Source organism: Giraffa tippelskirchi, chromosome 4 (genome assembly GCF_054371585.1).
Source record: "Giraffa tippelskirchi isolate mGirTip1 chromosome 4, T2T-mGirTip1v1.2.pri, whole genome shotgun sequence".
Lineage (NCBI taxonomy): Eukaryota > Metazoa > Chordata > Mammalia > Artiodactyla > Giraffidae > Giraffa > Giraffa tippelskirchi.
This window is the reverse complement of record NC_137278.1, coordinates 12,529,011-12,544,288: the sequence shown is the minus strand read 5'-3', so window position 1 is coordinate 12,544,288 and position 15,278 is coordinate 12,529,011. Positions and strand designations below refer to the sequence as shown.

General features: G+C 49.0%; 1 protein-coding gene across 15 annotated transcripts in view; it reads left to right on the top strand.

Moving 5' to 3' along the window:
* The window catches only part of RABGAP1 (RAB GTPase activating protein 1), a 156,035-nt gene extending 145,841 nt beyond the window's left edge, over positions 1-10,194 (top strand). For all 15 annotated transcript variants that reach the window (XM_081588666.1, XM_081588667.1, XM_081588662.1 and 12 more), the window contains 5 exons: positions 5,217-5,321; positions 6,144-6,227; positions 6,858-6,929; positions 8,529-8,726; positions 10,022-10,194. In XM_081588666.1, the coding sequence (XP_081444792.1) occupies positions 5,217-5,321; positions 6,144-6,227; positions 6,858-6,929; positions 8,529-8,726; positions 10,022-10,144 (582 nt within the window). In that variant the 3' untranslated portion in view covers positions 10,145-10,194. The remainder of the gene's footprint in view (positions 1-5,216; positions 5,322-6,143; positions 6,228-6,857; positions 6,930-8,528; positions 8,727-10,021) is intronic.
* The last annotated feature ends 5,084 nt before the right edge of the window (positions 10,195-15,278 follow it).

Genomic DNA, 15,278 nt, shown 5'->3' with positions numbered 1-15,278 from the left:
TCAAACTACCGCACAATTGCACTCATCTCACACACTAGTAAAGTAAGGCTCAAAATTCTCCAAGCCAGGCTTCAGCAACACGTGAACTGTGAACTTCCAGATGTTCAAGCTGGTTTTAGAAAAGGCAGAGGAACCAGAGATCAAATTGCCAACATCCGATGGATCATCAAAAAAGCAAGAGAGTTCCAGAAAAACATCTATTTCTGCTTTATTGACTATGCCAAAGCCTTTGACTGTGTGGATCACAATAAACTGGAAAATTATGAAAGAGATAGGAATACCAGACTTGATCAAGGAGATCAAAATGCAAAGAACTGACTCATTGGAAAAGACCCTGATATTGGGAAAGATTGAGGGCAGGAGGAGAAGGGGGTGACAGAGGATGAGATGGTCGGATAGCATTATAGACTCAATGGACATGAATTTGAGCTGACCCTGGGAGATAGTGGGGCACATAGGAGCCTGGCATGCTGCAGTCCTTGAGGTCACAAAAAGTCAGACAGGACTTAATGAGTGAACAACAACAAGAAAAGCATACTTATGCTTATTTTAGGACTTTCCATGATCTGTTTGGGTGAATGTACCACATGTTCTTGGAAAGTATGCGTGTCCTATTGTTGTAGGTGGAGTGTTGTTTAAACATCACTTTGATCAAGTTGATTCACTATTGGCTAAATCTTCCGTAGACTTCCTGCTTTTCTCTTTATTTATTCTATCACTTACTGAGAGAACAGTGAGAAAATGTGTAACTCTATGCCCTAATCTATTTCTCTTTTCAGTTATGTCAGTTTTTGTTTCTTGTAATTTGTAAAATGTAACTTTATGAAGACATTTCACATTTCAAGGAGTGACTCTTACTGTTACGTAATGTCCCTCTTTGTTGGTGGTGATAACTCTGTTCTGAAATCTACCTTGTCTGATGCTAATATCACCATTCCAGCCTTCATAGGTATGGTATATCCTTTTCCATTCTTTTATTTTTAATATATCTATGTCTTTATATTTAAAATGGGATTTTGTCACCAGCATATAGTTGGATCTTGCTTTTTCAAAATCAGTCTGACAATCTCCTTTGAATTGGAATGTTTAGACTAGTTACATTTAATGTAATTATCTATATGGTAGATTTAAGTCTACCACCTTGCTATTTGTTCTCCATTTGTTATATTTGCTTTTTCTTTCTTTCTCCCCCCTTTTCTGCCTTCTCTGGTTTAATTGGGTATTTTCACGATTTCATGTTCTCTCTTCTGCCACCCTGTCAGTGGTTCTGGAGCTCTCTCATCTCCAGAGCTCTTGCCCACAACTTTCAGTTGCCACCGCCTCACTGAGCCCCTGGCTCTGTCTCTGTTACCCTTTGAGGCATGCTCTGTGTGGAACCCCTCACCCTGCTCCTTGCTCCGGAATGTGCCCTGAGGCAGAAACCCAGAGGGGCAGGCAATACAACCTTGCTTGTTTGCTTTCTCCCAGGAGCTGCAGTTCTGCATTGGGTTTTCAGGGTCAGTAGACAGTAGCTTTATATATTTTGTCCAGTGTTTTGTTCATAGAGGGAGGGCGAGTCTGGTCCTGGTTAGTCCTTCATGACCAGAAGTGGAAGTCTGGGTTTCTGTTTGTCCCACATGCTCTCTCCTCAAGTGCTCGCGTAAGCAGAGTGGCAGTGCAGCGAGCGTGGCGCCCTCAGAGAACCGCTGTCAGCCTGCCCAGGGGCCTCTGTGCACTTTCCCCTCGAAGGGGCACAGCGCTGCAAGGCAGCTCCTGTAGCGTGGACTCTAGCTCTGTCCCACTCACTGTGCGAGCTTGGGGGAATCACTTGCCCATCTAACATGTTTCTAAATTTGGGAGTCAGGGTGGGCAAGGAAGACTCTTGGGTTAGAAGACCCCCTTCATGAGCCAGCTGTCCCATACTTGTTAGAATCAGTCTTACCTCCCATGGGAGTGAGGATGAGTAACTGAGAGAATGTATGTATGTGCTACAGGTTACTGCTCAGAGGCTTTACCCAGGTCTGAGAGAGAGACGGAGAGGTGACAGGATGTTCTGTTGATTCAACTAAAACAAAATCTTTAACAGGACTTCATTCTCCATATTATTTCCTCTGTTGTTTGAGTCTCATTTCCCTCTCAGTTGCTGCTTGGGTTTGAGCTAGAGGAGAAGATAAGCCACTCCCCAGCAAGGACAGGCTTAATCCAGGACCCCATTTAATCAGAGGCATGTGCAATTTGCCAGTAACTAATGGCTTAGAAATAAAAGAAAACAACAGAATGGCAAAGACTAGAGATCTCTTCCAGAAAATTAGAGATACCAAGGGAACATTTCATGCAAAGATAGGCACAGAAAAGGACAGAACTGGTATGGACCTAACAGAAGCAGAAGATATTAAGAAGAGGTGCCAAGAATACACAGAAGAACTGTACAAAAAAGATCTTCATGGCCCAGATAATTATGATGGTGTGATCACTCACCTAGAGCCAGATATCCTGGAATGCAAAGTCAAGTGGGCCTTAGGAAGCATCACTACGAGCAAAACTACTGGAGGTGATGGAATTCCAGTTGGGCTGTTTCAAATCTTTAAAGATGATGCTGTTAAAGTGCTGTGCTCAATATGTCAGCAAATTTGGAAAACTCAGCAGTGGCCACAGGACTGGAAAAGGTCAGTTTTCATTCCAACCCCAAAGAAAGGCAGTGCCAAAAATGTTCAAACTGCCACATAGTTGCAATCATCTCACACGCTAGCAAAGTAATGCTCAGAATTCTCCAAGTGAGGCTCCAACAGTACATGAACTAAGAACTTCCAGATGTTCAAGCTGGACTTGTAAAAGGCAGAGGGTCCAGAGATCAAATTGCCAACATCTGTTGGGTTATCAAAAAAGCAAGAGAGTTCCAGAAAAATATCTACTTCTGCTTTATTGACTACGCCAAAGCCCTTGACTGTGTGGATCACAACAAACTGGAAAATTCATCAAGAGATGAGAATACCAGACCATCTTCTCTGCCTCCTGAGAAATCTGTATGCAGGTCAAGAAGCAACAGTTGGAACTGGACATGGAACAATAGACCAGTTCCAAATGGGGAAGGGAATACGTCAAGGCTGTATGTTGTCACCCTGCTTATTTAACTTACATAAGAGTACATCATGCGAAATGGCAGGCTGGATGAAGCACAAGCTGGAATCAAGATTGCCAGGAGAAATATCAGTAACCTCAGATATGCAGATAACACCACCCTTATGGCAGAAAGTGAAGAGGAACTGAAGAGCCTCCTGATGAAAGTGAAAGAGGAAAGTGAAAAAGTTGACTTAAAACTCAACATTCAAAAAACAAAGATCATGGCATCCAGTCCCATCACTTCATGGAAAATGGATGGGGAAACAAGGGAAACAGTGACAGACTTTATTTTCTTGGGCTCCAAAATCACTGCAGATGGTGACTGCAGCCATGAAATGAAAAGATGCTTGCTCCTGAAAGAAAAACTGTGACCAACTGAGACAGCATATTAAAAAACAGAGACATTACTTTGCCGACAAAGGTCTGTCTAGTCAAAGCTTTGGTTTTTCCAGTAGTCATGTATGGATGTGAGAGTTGGACCATAAAGAAAACTGACCACTGAAGAACTGGTGCTTTTGAAATGTGGTGTTGGAGAAGACTCTTGAGAGTCCCCTGGACTGTTGGAGAAGGAGATCAAGCCAGTCAATCCTAAAGGAAATTAGTCCTGAAAATTCATTGGAAGGACTGATGCTGAAGCTGAAACTCCAATACTTTGGCCACCTGATGCGAAGAACTGACTCATGGAAAAGACCCTGATGCTGGGAAAGATTGAAGGTGGGAGGAGAAGGGGACGACAGAGGATGAGATGGTTGGATGGCATCACCAACTTGATGGACATGAGTTTGAGTAAACTCCGGGAGTTGGTGATGGACAGAAAGCCTGGCGTGCTTCAGTTGGTGGAGTCACAGAGAGTCACGACTAAGCAACTGAACTAAACTGAATGGCTCTTTGAGTTGCATGGCGTGCCATTCTCAATTCTCCATTTAAGGCCTCAGCCCCTAGCCCCCTGGGACCTATACCTCCCAAAGAAAACATGTCTGAGGAAGTGATGTGGTAGCAGGCACAGAGGCTGTTACACACTTAGCTCCGTGACCTCAGACATAACTGTTGAAGTTCAGGGAACCACCTTCCATTGTCAAAGGAGGCTGCATGTGAGGAGCATGCAAAGACCCTCTATATCTAGCTTCTGCCCTTTTCTTTGCCTGCCCTCTCACATGCTGCAGTCTCTCATTCCTCAGTTATCATTGGACTCTCAAGGGTAATGGACTCTGGGTCAGGTACAGGTGTATCATTTTCACTTGGACTCAACAGATCTGCCCACCAGACTTTTGTGTGCTTTAGAAAAAACTAGGGTGGAAGATGGCCATTTCAGATAAGAAAAGGAGAGTGCCAGGAAGGAGGTGCCTTCGTCAGATGAGAACAAGAGCAAAATGCAAAATACGTTTGATGAAGCAGAGAAAACATTGAGAGTTCAGAGAAGAAAACCGGAATTCTAAGTCTTCATAATAATGATGGCTGCCTTTTATTGAGTGTCTGCTACATGTTACGGAGAAGGCAATGGCAACCCACTCCAGTACTCTTGCCTGGAGAATCCCATGGATGGAGGAGCCTGGTAGTCTGCAGTCCATGGGGTCGCTGGGAGTCAGACACGACTGAACGACTTCCCTTTCACTTTTCACTTTCATGCATTGGAGAAGGAAATGGCAACCCACTCCAGTGTTCTTGCCTGGAGAATCCCAGGGACGGGGGAGCCTGGTGGGCTGTCGTCTATGGGGTCGCACAGAGTCGGACACGACTGAAGCGACTTAGCAGCAGCAGCAGCTACATGTTAGCAGAACTGTGTAGAATCCTTTCCATGCCTTCCCTCAGTTGAAGATCCTGAAGCTCCGGCAGGTTCTCTGTGACCCCTCCTAGTGGCACATAGTCAGGGAGTGATGGGAGTTGAACCCAGGCTGTCTGATGCCACAGGCCAGCTCCTAGCCAGTGCCCCACACAACACCTGGCAGGAGACGACCTGGCACTTATGCACGAGTGTCCTCTCAGCGTGACCTTGAGCATATCACAGCCCCTCTCTGGATCACAGTTCCTCATCATCGTAAAGTTGGGCTATTCTGCCTAATGCAGACCCTTTCAGTTCTCACTACTTCTTCTGTAACAGCATCTCTCAAACATTTCAGGCTGAGGAAAAGGCAGATGCACTGAACAAGGAGCTGCTTATGACCAAACAGAAGTTGATTGACGCAGAGGAAGAGAAAAGAAGGCTGGAAGAAGAGTCTGCTCAGGTACGGGAGCTTCGCCCCTCCCACACTCCTCTATGTCTTGCAGATACTTGAGAGCTGGGATTTCACTGCTGGCTTCCTGTTGGCCCTGGAGAACTCTGGGGACAACTGGCTTCAGTTTCTCTCCAAAGGCCTTTTTTACTTACTGGGTAAAGCAACATAATGGTTCTTAATAATTAAAATGGAGGAGGAGACAGTGAGGCAAAGCCCGCCCTTTCACTGGGGCAGAAGTTCCTGTGTGTCAGCATCTAAGTGTGACGAAAAGGGTTAGCATTTCTGCAGAAGGAAAGCATAGTGTGTGGCTTCTCCCCTACTTGTCCTGTCCACAGGTTTCTCCCCACAGACCCAGCTCTGGGAGTTTTGTCCTGAGCACAGCCCCTGGGTAGGAAGAGCTTTGGGTGCTGCGCTCTGGGCAGGCTGGTTCTGCTTCACTGTCCACCCGCCTCTCATCTCAGGCGGCCCGAGGTGAGAGGTGATGGGCACGTCCCACGTAACCCCCGAGGTGCTGAAGGAGCAGCCGTGCTCCCATCAGCTTTTCCTCGACGTTTGCTCTGTTACCTCCTCCGCTCAGGGTCCCAGTGTGGGCTGCACTGATAGGCAGGGGCTTCAGCCAAAGCCCCACTTGAAGCAGGGTGTGATGTTGTCGGATGTTCTGACTTCTCTCCCAGGATCAGGAGTAGGGTTCATACTGCTGAGAGAGAGGGGAGGAGACGGGAGTGCCCCTCTGGGACTGTGGGGTCAGCACAGCACAACACAGGTCCTGCCGGGGCTTCCTGTCTGTCTCCCTCAACCGTCAGTCACCTTTGCTTTTCTTCCTGTGCGCAGTTAAAAGAAATGTGCCGTCGGGAACTCGACAAGGCAGAATCCGAGATTAAAAAAAACAGCTCTATCATTGGCGACTACAAGCAGGTGGGTCTGTGCCCCGGAGGCCACATGCTCTGGTCTCTCGGCTCGCCACACCCCCACGAGTCCCCACTCGGCCACTGGCCCTGCAGGAGTCCCTGTGCTTCTGGACGAGTTACTGTGCTGATTCTCAGCTGTAAAGTAGGGGGACTCTCCCAGAGAACTGTTGTGAGGAGTCCAGAGATTGTTTGTGGAGCCCCTGGCATAGATCCCTCACACAAGCAGGCACTTAATCCCTGGAGGCCACCCTGGTTCTTGGGAGCACTTCAGACTCCGGCTGTTCACGTGTGGTCCTGTGACATGGAACCACCTGTCCGCAGCTGGTCCATTGTGACAGCATAACTGAATTGGTCTCGTGCTTTCTGTCCTGGGATCTCTTGCTGGCTCCGGAGTCTGGCGTGTCTGTAATGTTGACCATCGAGTGTGGCGCTGACGGGTTCTCGCAGGTCCTGGACCGATGGGTTCGGAGGTGACAGAGCCAGAGGACCCTCTGCCCACCTGTCATCTGCCCCCCTCCCGCTCAGTACTGTCTGCATTCGTGGTCCAGCCTCCACTGTAGAATTGACCACGAGCCCAGACTGTGCAGATTATGACACTGTGAAGAGACTGTCGTTTGAATACTGTTTGTGTCCTTAGATTTGCTCTCAGTTGAGTGAAAGATTGGAGAAGCAGCAGACTGCTAATAAAGTGGAGATGGAGAAGATTCGGGTAAGTCCTCATTTATCAGAGACTTTATCCCCCAGTTCATGTAATGGCTGCATTCAGCACAAAAACTTTTGGGAGGGGGATATTCTGCTTGGATTTCAAAAGTGAGATAAGCTGATGCGTGCCTGACAAGGCAGCTGTCAGGACCTGGTTCAGCAGCTGATAGCTCATGGTTTGCCTCTTCCCTGTGGGAGGGGGATGCAGATCCGACCAGAAGAGTTCTAACTTTAGACCTCAAGGTACAAGTGTCCCTTTGCTTTATAAATTTGTACAATATCCTCCTCTGGATAACTTGACTTGTAAAAAGACAAAATGAAATGCAAGAGCCCTGAGACTTGAGGTGTTGTCTGTGACTCCTGCAGCACCACGCTGAGGTGGAAGGGTCCTGCGAGGGGCAGGTTTCACTTGAGGGTAGGGGCTGCAGAGGCCAGGCCACTCCCCACGTTTTTTGGTAGCTTGGGGACATCTGCCTCCTACTATAATGGACCCCCGAGAACCAGAGTTTTTAAATGTTTTGTTGCCAGTTTCAGACTGTTTGTACCTTGATGTTTTCTTTCTTCATTATTAGACTACTTGTCAACTTTTACTAAGATGAGTAATTTACTGAAAGATACTTAGATATTTACAACTCGGTGGACAGAAATGTGGGAGAGTTCATGGCCATGTTTGCATGAAACAACATTTTACCTGGAGCAGGATGATGCTTGGCCTCTTATCATAAGCACTGTTTAACCAGCAGTACCTTTTTTTAAGCAAAATTCATTTTCTGATTCTAAAACTAATAATGTTCATTGAAGAAAATTGGAAAATACGAATAAAGGAGGGGAGGGAAAGAGCCTTATAATTTTACTACCCACAGATTACATCACCATTAACACTTCAGTGTGTATTCTTTCAATGTTTGTATTTCCTCTAACATACAAATTTTCATTCAGTCTAAGATATGCATTTTTTTCAAATTTACATCTTTTACATTTTTTACAAATGTACAAATTTACATTTTTTACATTTACAGTTGGGACATATTTTATAACTAATGGCTTTTGTGGTTTCACTGGCAGAATATTTTCTTAGAGAAAAATGAAATGATGTTTCTTATAGTCATTGCTATCTCATTTTCGTGAAATGTGGTATGTATGTGTAACTATGCTTTAAAGACATTTTCATATCCTAGTTCACCCAGCACCATAACATTTTTACCAAATTATGAAAAATTCCTCAAAAACCTTTTTGAGGCTGCATACTTCCTTGTATAAATACAGCACATCCTATGTAATTTCTCCCACGAGCTGGATAGTTTATCTCCCCACCCCTTTTTTGTGTCTCTAATTCTGCAGCGAAATTCCTTGTACATAAATCTTTATCTAGTCACTCCTTTTTCATTTTTTTAGCTAAGGTTCCTAGAATTGAGATGACTGGATCAAGACATAAGAATATTTGTGTTGCTTTTGGTCCAGTAGGTCATTTAACAGTTTACAAAGAGAAGGGAGTTTTTTAGAACCTATAGTGCTCAGCCAAGAAGTGATCTTTTGGCTCCCCAGAAAGGAGATGCTCACACCTTCACGTCTCCTTTGTCTCTTCACATCTGACCTTCAATTCCAGCAAAAAGTAGATGACTGTGAACGCTGCCGGGAATTTTTCAACAAAGAAGGGCGCATAAAGGGCATGGGCTCAGCTAAGGAGGTTGTGGATGAGGATACAGATGAGGAGAAGGAAACACTCAAGAACCAGCTGAGAGAGATGGAGCTGGAACTGGCACAGACCAAGCTGCAGCTGGTGGAAGCGGAGTGCAAGATCCAGGTAACAGTCGCAACCTCTGATTCCCAGCCAGCCCTCTGCCCCTGATGGCGGGGGGCGGGGGGGCCCGACCTGCATTGAGGGTTTGATTTTCTAGGGCTGGAAACCCCAGAAATGATCTTGACGGTTTGGGGGTTTTTTCCCTTTTATTAATCTTCGACCATAATCCTCCTGGGAAGAAGCCTGTTACTTGTTATTTACTAGTGGATGTTTAATTAGTATTTAGCCTGTCCTAAGAATTGGGCTTTCTCATAATGAGAATTATGCATCAAACTTGAACTCCTTCTGGTGGAGCCGAGAACACATGATCTGAAATCGCAGCTGCACCACTGAACTCTCTGACGTTGGGTTAGTAACCTCCTTACATTTTAGGTTCCTCATCTGTCAGTGGAGGTGATGAGGGTCACTCTGATCGTTTGCTTTGAAGACTAAAAAAGATAATGCACAGAAGGGGCTCAGCGTGGTGTCTGAGGGCTTCACAATACCAGCTTTTATGTCCCAGCTCCTGTCACTTAACCAGCTTTGTGCCTTAGGACTTATTACCTAATTTATCTGAGCCTCCTTTGCTGAAGAAACTGGGGCTTATTTTGGTCACCTTTATCCTGCATGGCTAGTTCTGTCCTCACCATGCCGAGCACAGGGAAGGCACCAAGCACAGTGAGTGGAAGGAACCAAGTTTAGGACTAAAACTGAAGACCTGGTCTTCCCTATCACATTCATCACGTGGACACCTGCTTGCCCAGGCCCTGTTCCAGGTGCTGGCGCTGCAGAGCTAAGATGTGGCTTGGGTGACTGTCCGGGATAATTAGGAAGGGCCTCACCAAGGGCGCTGTCTGTGATCAGAATGAACAAAGGTTGCAGCTGGTGAAGGGGAGGAGCACTGAGCCAGCAGAGGGCATGGCAAGTCCAGCACAGAGGGAGCAGTGGCCTGCCCGAAGGGCCCAGATTGTGAAGCATCTCACATGTCTAGCTAGCAGGTCTAGACTTTTGAGGTGCTTGCTGCAAATTAATGACGCATTCTTAGCTAGAGCATTCGGCCTGACTCCTGTTGTGCGGTGGGTAGATGGAGGGTGAGATGCTCAGATGGGAGGCTGTTTGAATAAGAAGATGAGGTCTTAACTAGGAAAGGTCCCAAAGCTTTTGGCCCTCCAGATGTTTCTGTGCCAGTTTTGAGAACTGGGGGGGTTTCCAGACGTGTCTCAGGAGAAGACAGACTACACTTGTTGCCTTGGCTCAGCTCTGGGGAGGCAGTGTCATTAGGGAGACCAGCATCCTCATGTCCATTGTTGCTTTTCCAGGACTTGGAGCACCATTTAGGCCTTGCCCTCAACGAGGTCCAGGCAGCCAAGAAGACGTGGTTTAACCGAACACTGAGCTCCATAAAGACGGCAACCGGGGTTCAAGGGAAGGAGACTTGCTGAGAGCAGCTGCTGCCTCCAGACCCTTCAGAAAACATGACACCTTTCGTTGCCTTCTTTGGCCAGATGTGTGATTCTGTGACGTGTCCCAGGACAGAGTGTCCCTACGTCAGACCCATAGAAGCCTGTTGGGAGGTCACTGTGGACCAGAGCTCGTGAGGCAAGCAGCTCTGCGCTGAGGCCCTCCTCACTGCTGATACTAACAGGCCCGCCGACTTGCCTGCTGCTCTGGACACTCCTGTACGTCACTCCTCCGTGTGATCTCCGGCCTCTTCCCAGTTAGGTCAGCTCGTACCCAGCCCAGCGTCCGAGTTGACGTTATCAGAGTTTGGGGATCTTCAGGCTGTTGGTTTTTTTCTAAACCTTTAATTCTTTTTTTTAAATACACACACACATACAAATATATATATATATATAAATATATATATATATGGGGGGGGGACGTAGGGGATCAGTAACTCAAGTATCTGCTCCAGTGCCAGCAGAGGGTCCTCTGGGTAGACATGGAGAAGCACTTTGTTTAAATAGGAGGGTTTCATGGTTGTAGTTGAAGCCACCTAGTTTTGTTAAACTCTACCATGCACAGGTTTTTGGTTTGGCATTATTCATGTTTCTGATCAATTCTATGCAACTCTCATAGTTTGTGTTGTTTTTATTGTTAGCTGCCAAATGACTCCACAGCGCTAGGGTGGGTGACTTGACTGACTGTGAGACTGGATTAATCATAACGTGGACAAATCTTATTTTGCTTAATGTGTCTGTGTGTGTGTGTGTGTGTGTGTGTGTAAATAACTTTTTCCCAATGCACCCAACTGAAAATCCCAGACCAGGACTGATCTGCACAAGCTAATTATGTGGTTATTTGGGCACTTATTTCACTCAAGGTTTGTTGGGCTCTGCTCTCCACCCTGGTGTCGCGAGAGCTGTGAAGAGCACCTTCACTTCAAGGTTCCTAGTGTTTTTGCACAACAGGTTGTACAAGTGAGACTCTGAGCTCTGTGTGTGTGTGTGAGAGAGAGAGAGAGAGAGAGTGTGAATGTAAGGCTGTGAAACACACATGCCGAGAGGCCCGCATCCTGCTGGCCTGTGTTCCCGCCTGCCTGGGCCCTCCCTGGGGTGAGGCCAGTGCAAGCCTTGCTCTTCAGATGGGCTGCAAGTTCTCACTTCAAAACTATAGAATGGGGGTTTTAGCACCTTTTTTTAAAAAATAACTTTAGACTTTTAATTTATATAGTGATAACGCTGACAGGCTGTCTCGCAGATGATTCTGCCGTCTTCTCTGCGTGCAGTGTGGAGGTAGCTGGTTACAAGAGGCACTGGTTTGTATATAAAGACACTTGGGTTGTTTTGTATCTCTTTTTTCCTGTTGGCTGTATTAACACTCGGTGAGGTCATCTGTGATAAGGGAGGTAACAAGCGGCAACCCCTGATCCCCCCCAAACATCCCCTCCACTGCTCTCTGTGTCTCTCTTGTTCAGTTACCAGGACAGCTATAAGCCCATCTAAACTAGGTGTGTGGACGTTGTGCTAGGGTAGTTTCAGTGTGTCAACTTTATGAATTGAAATATAAACCAGTAAAATTGTATTCCTGTTTCTTTTGTTGGTTTTATTTTAACAGCATATTCATTAAATATTTTGGTACAAACAGCATCGCTTTGTAAAAACCCGTTTTATCATTAAGTGCTCTTGCCCACTCCTCCCCTCCTCCCCCTCTCGGCTGACAGGTGTGTGTGAGCAGCGGGCAACGCCTCCCCATCCGTCCATTCAGACACTCACTGAGGAGCTGTGTGCCGCAGGCCCGTGGGGGTGGCGGGTGGGGGAGGAGACCCAGGCTCTGTCCCCGGGGGCTGCTGCCAGCACCTGCATCGCGAGCACTGTCCGTCCTGGAGAAACCAAGTGCTGTGGTGACAGGTGAGGCGTGACCCGTGTACTCCAGGCTTAGGGCAGCCTTACTGGGAGTGAGGGAGTGGTAAAGACCTTGAAAGACAAAAGCATCTTACCAGGCTGAGATGGAAGAGGGCACTGTGGGCCCCAGATGGGAACGGCGCAGAAGTGGTCAGGACCCAGCCTCTCCGGGATAGTGCTCTTCCAACCACTGCTGGTCTTCCTACTCTGTAGCCCCCAGGAGGAGGCTCCCAGACCGGCCGTCCTTCACCACCTCCCCCACTTCTCTGTAGCAGGAAGAAGAGAGCAGTGCTCCCCCCACCTGACGGCCCCTGCTTGCTTGACCTGCCCTCCATGACCCCACGCTAGCCTCTGGATGAAGCGGGCTGAGCTGCAGGCCCCGGAGAAGGGAAGGCGGTGAGTGAGCCCTGCCCCTTCTCTCCATGGCTCTGATGCAGGCCTGGTGCCTGGCAAGCGGCTGGGCTGTGACAGGAGCTTTGCAGAGGCCGGCACAGGGATTCCAGAGGACAGGTGGGATCCCTTTGTTGCTCAAGGCCAGAGGGCACGGTTCTGGGATCCACGTTCCCGGCCAGCCAGGTCAAGCGTCCAGAAGGGCTGGCCTGCCCCTGGCTTTTCCCAGCTCCAGGGTCACAGTGTGAGGAGGGTAGGGGCTTGCAGAAATCGTCCACCCAGCAGTAGTGCTGTCAGGAGAAAGGCACCCCCTTGGCCTGCCAACCTTGGCAGACCTAAAGTGACCAGGATCATCCCGAGAGAATGAACGAGCTCCACCTTGGGTGAGGGTGGGACTGGATGAAGTGGTTTGGTGACTGGGAAACCGCTGGAGCTTAGAGTGGGAGGAGATGCCGAGGTGGTGGAGTGCAGCAGAGGGGCCAGACCAGCACCTCAGGACGCTGAAGCAGAGTGTAGGTTTCAAGAAGTCTGGCTGTGAAGGTCAGTCGGGGGAAAGGAGGGTGGTTGGAGGGAACCGTGGTGGGAAGAGCAGTGACCGTGAGACTTCGTGTTGGAAAACTGGCCTCCTGGATCTGACCATGTGACCAGGGTTCTACTTCCCCGACTGTAAGACATGAGACAGGCTGAGTAGCCCATTGATTGAGCAGGTCTCCAGGGGCTGCTTGCTGTCTCTGCGGGGGTGAAGGCAGCTCAGAACAAAAGGCTGGAGCGATCCACTGCCCAGTCTCGGGAGTGCTGCCTCCGTCTGTTCTGAACCCCAAGTCCCAGCAGCAGGAGAGAGCCGTGCGTGGAGTGAAGGAAAGAAAAACCCTCTTGAACTAAGCCCAGAACAGCACTCTCAGCTCTGAACTGCCCAGGAGCTGTGCAGAAAAAGTAGGTGCCAGGGGAGGAGTTGCCTGGCCTCTCGGACCTTTTGGTTCATCTGGATGATGGGCGTGTGAAGGGCTGTAGTGCTTCACTTGCTTATGGAGGTGCGTGATTCTGACCCTGGGATGCAGGCCTTCTCAGCTTCATTCGGAGAGTGAGGAGAAGCAGGCAGATGTGAGCTCAGAATGGCTGGGGTGCTCAGTGCCAGAACAAAAGGACTACCTACCCCTGCCCTTCCCCCATTTCTGTAGGTGTAGAAATCTGGCCCATAGAAAGGTTTCTGGCCCAGACTATGCAGTCTCTTAACTCCCAGCGACCAGCAGGGCAGCTGCTTTAAGATGACCACATGGGCAGCAGGTGGGTATAAACTCGTTCCACTTCACTACAGGTGCACTGGGGCTTCCCAGGTGGCTCAGTAGGAAAGACTGCCTGCAGTGCAAGAGATGCGGGTTTGACGCCTGGGTCGGGAAGATCCGCTGGAACAGGCAGTGGCAGCCCACTCGAGTATGTTTGCCTAGAGAATCCCCATGGACAGAGGAGCCTGGTGGGCTGCAGTCCGTGGGGTCACAAAGAGTCGGACACGAACCGAGGCAACTGAGCACGCTCGCATAGGCACGCCTGGACCAAAACCCCTCGGTTCAAGCCAAGCCATGACCTTGGATGCTCACCTCAAGTGGGGAGGTCACTTCTCCCCGAGTTCCTCTCCATCTGTGCCATGGCCTCAGCACTCACCGCTGTCTTACGTGTGCTCCTGTTAAGCTCAACCCTTCCCCTGTGTTCTCCCTCCAGTTGTTGGAACAGCCCTATTAAGTGATGCTGTCCCAGATTTGAAGGTGAAAGGCTTGCCGTGGTGACATCTTGGATTTCAGTGCTTTCTACCAGGTACCACCACCACCACCTCCTCTGGCCCAAAGACGGGCAAACAGTGCTCCTCCCATCACACCCTGGTTTCAGCTCATCTGGCTGTTCCTTGTGCCAGTCACGGGCGAGAGGGTGGGAGCACGGGAGAGAGCAGCAGCGGGCTGGCTCCCCTTCCCATCAACGTGCCCACCCACTGCCTTCGTCCCCTCACCTGGAGGGCAGCAACAGGCCCTGGCCCGGCCCCAAGGCCCCTCCCTGGACTGCCAGGCCATCCCTGCCATTCTTCCGGGGGTGAGCAAAGACCTTAGAGTTACTGGAGCAGTTACTGTAGAACCTCACACGGGGAGCAATGGGACGAGCTTTTTTTTTCAAATTGCTGCCACCATTTAGAAGCTCTCCCTTGGGCAAGTGCCTTGACCTCTCTAAGCCTTAGTGTCAAGTGGGGAACGGGTCAAGAGGAAGACTGAGGCAGGTGTGTGAGAGGCAGACACCGAGTTGAGGCAGTGCCCACAGCTCAGCACTCCCTGCGCCAGCTGTGGGTCAGAGGCTCGGGCGGCGTAAAGTTGCATCATTAGCAGAAAAGCCGAGTTTCAAGGACTGTAAACAGGAGTAGGGCTGAGGCCTGGCCCTTTGCAGTGAAGGGAAGGTCCTTCCTCAGGTGCTGAGCTGGAGGGTCGAGGTAGCTGTGCACTTGACCCTTTCATCAGAGCCAGAGTAAAAGTCCTGCACAGAAAAGTCCAGCCCAGTGCTGTTGAAGACAGAAGCTTTTATTTTTATTCATCCAAATGAGGAAAATGCAACATGTCAGGGCATTACAGACAAGCTGCAGCAGCCAGACAAGAGGGTCGGTCAGTCTGTTACAGAGTCCAACACAGTCAGTGTGGAGGAGCCGCAGTGTGGACGCTGCCTGTGGGAGTCGGGATGCAGAGAGTCCCTGTGATGAAGGCCAGGCATCTCTGGGCGAGGCACTGGAGACAGTCCACATGTGCAGGCTGCTGCCTCAGCCTTACAGCTCAGAGTCCTGCGTGTACTCACTGCCCCAGAGCAGGGACAG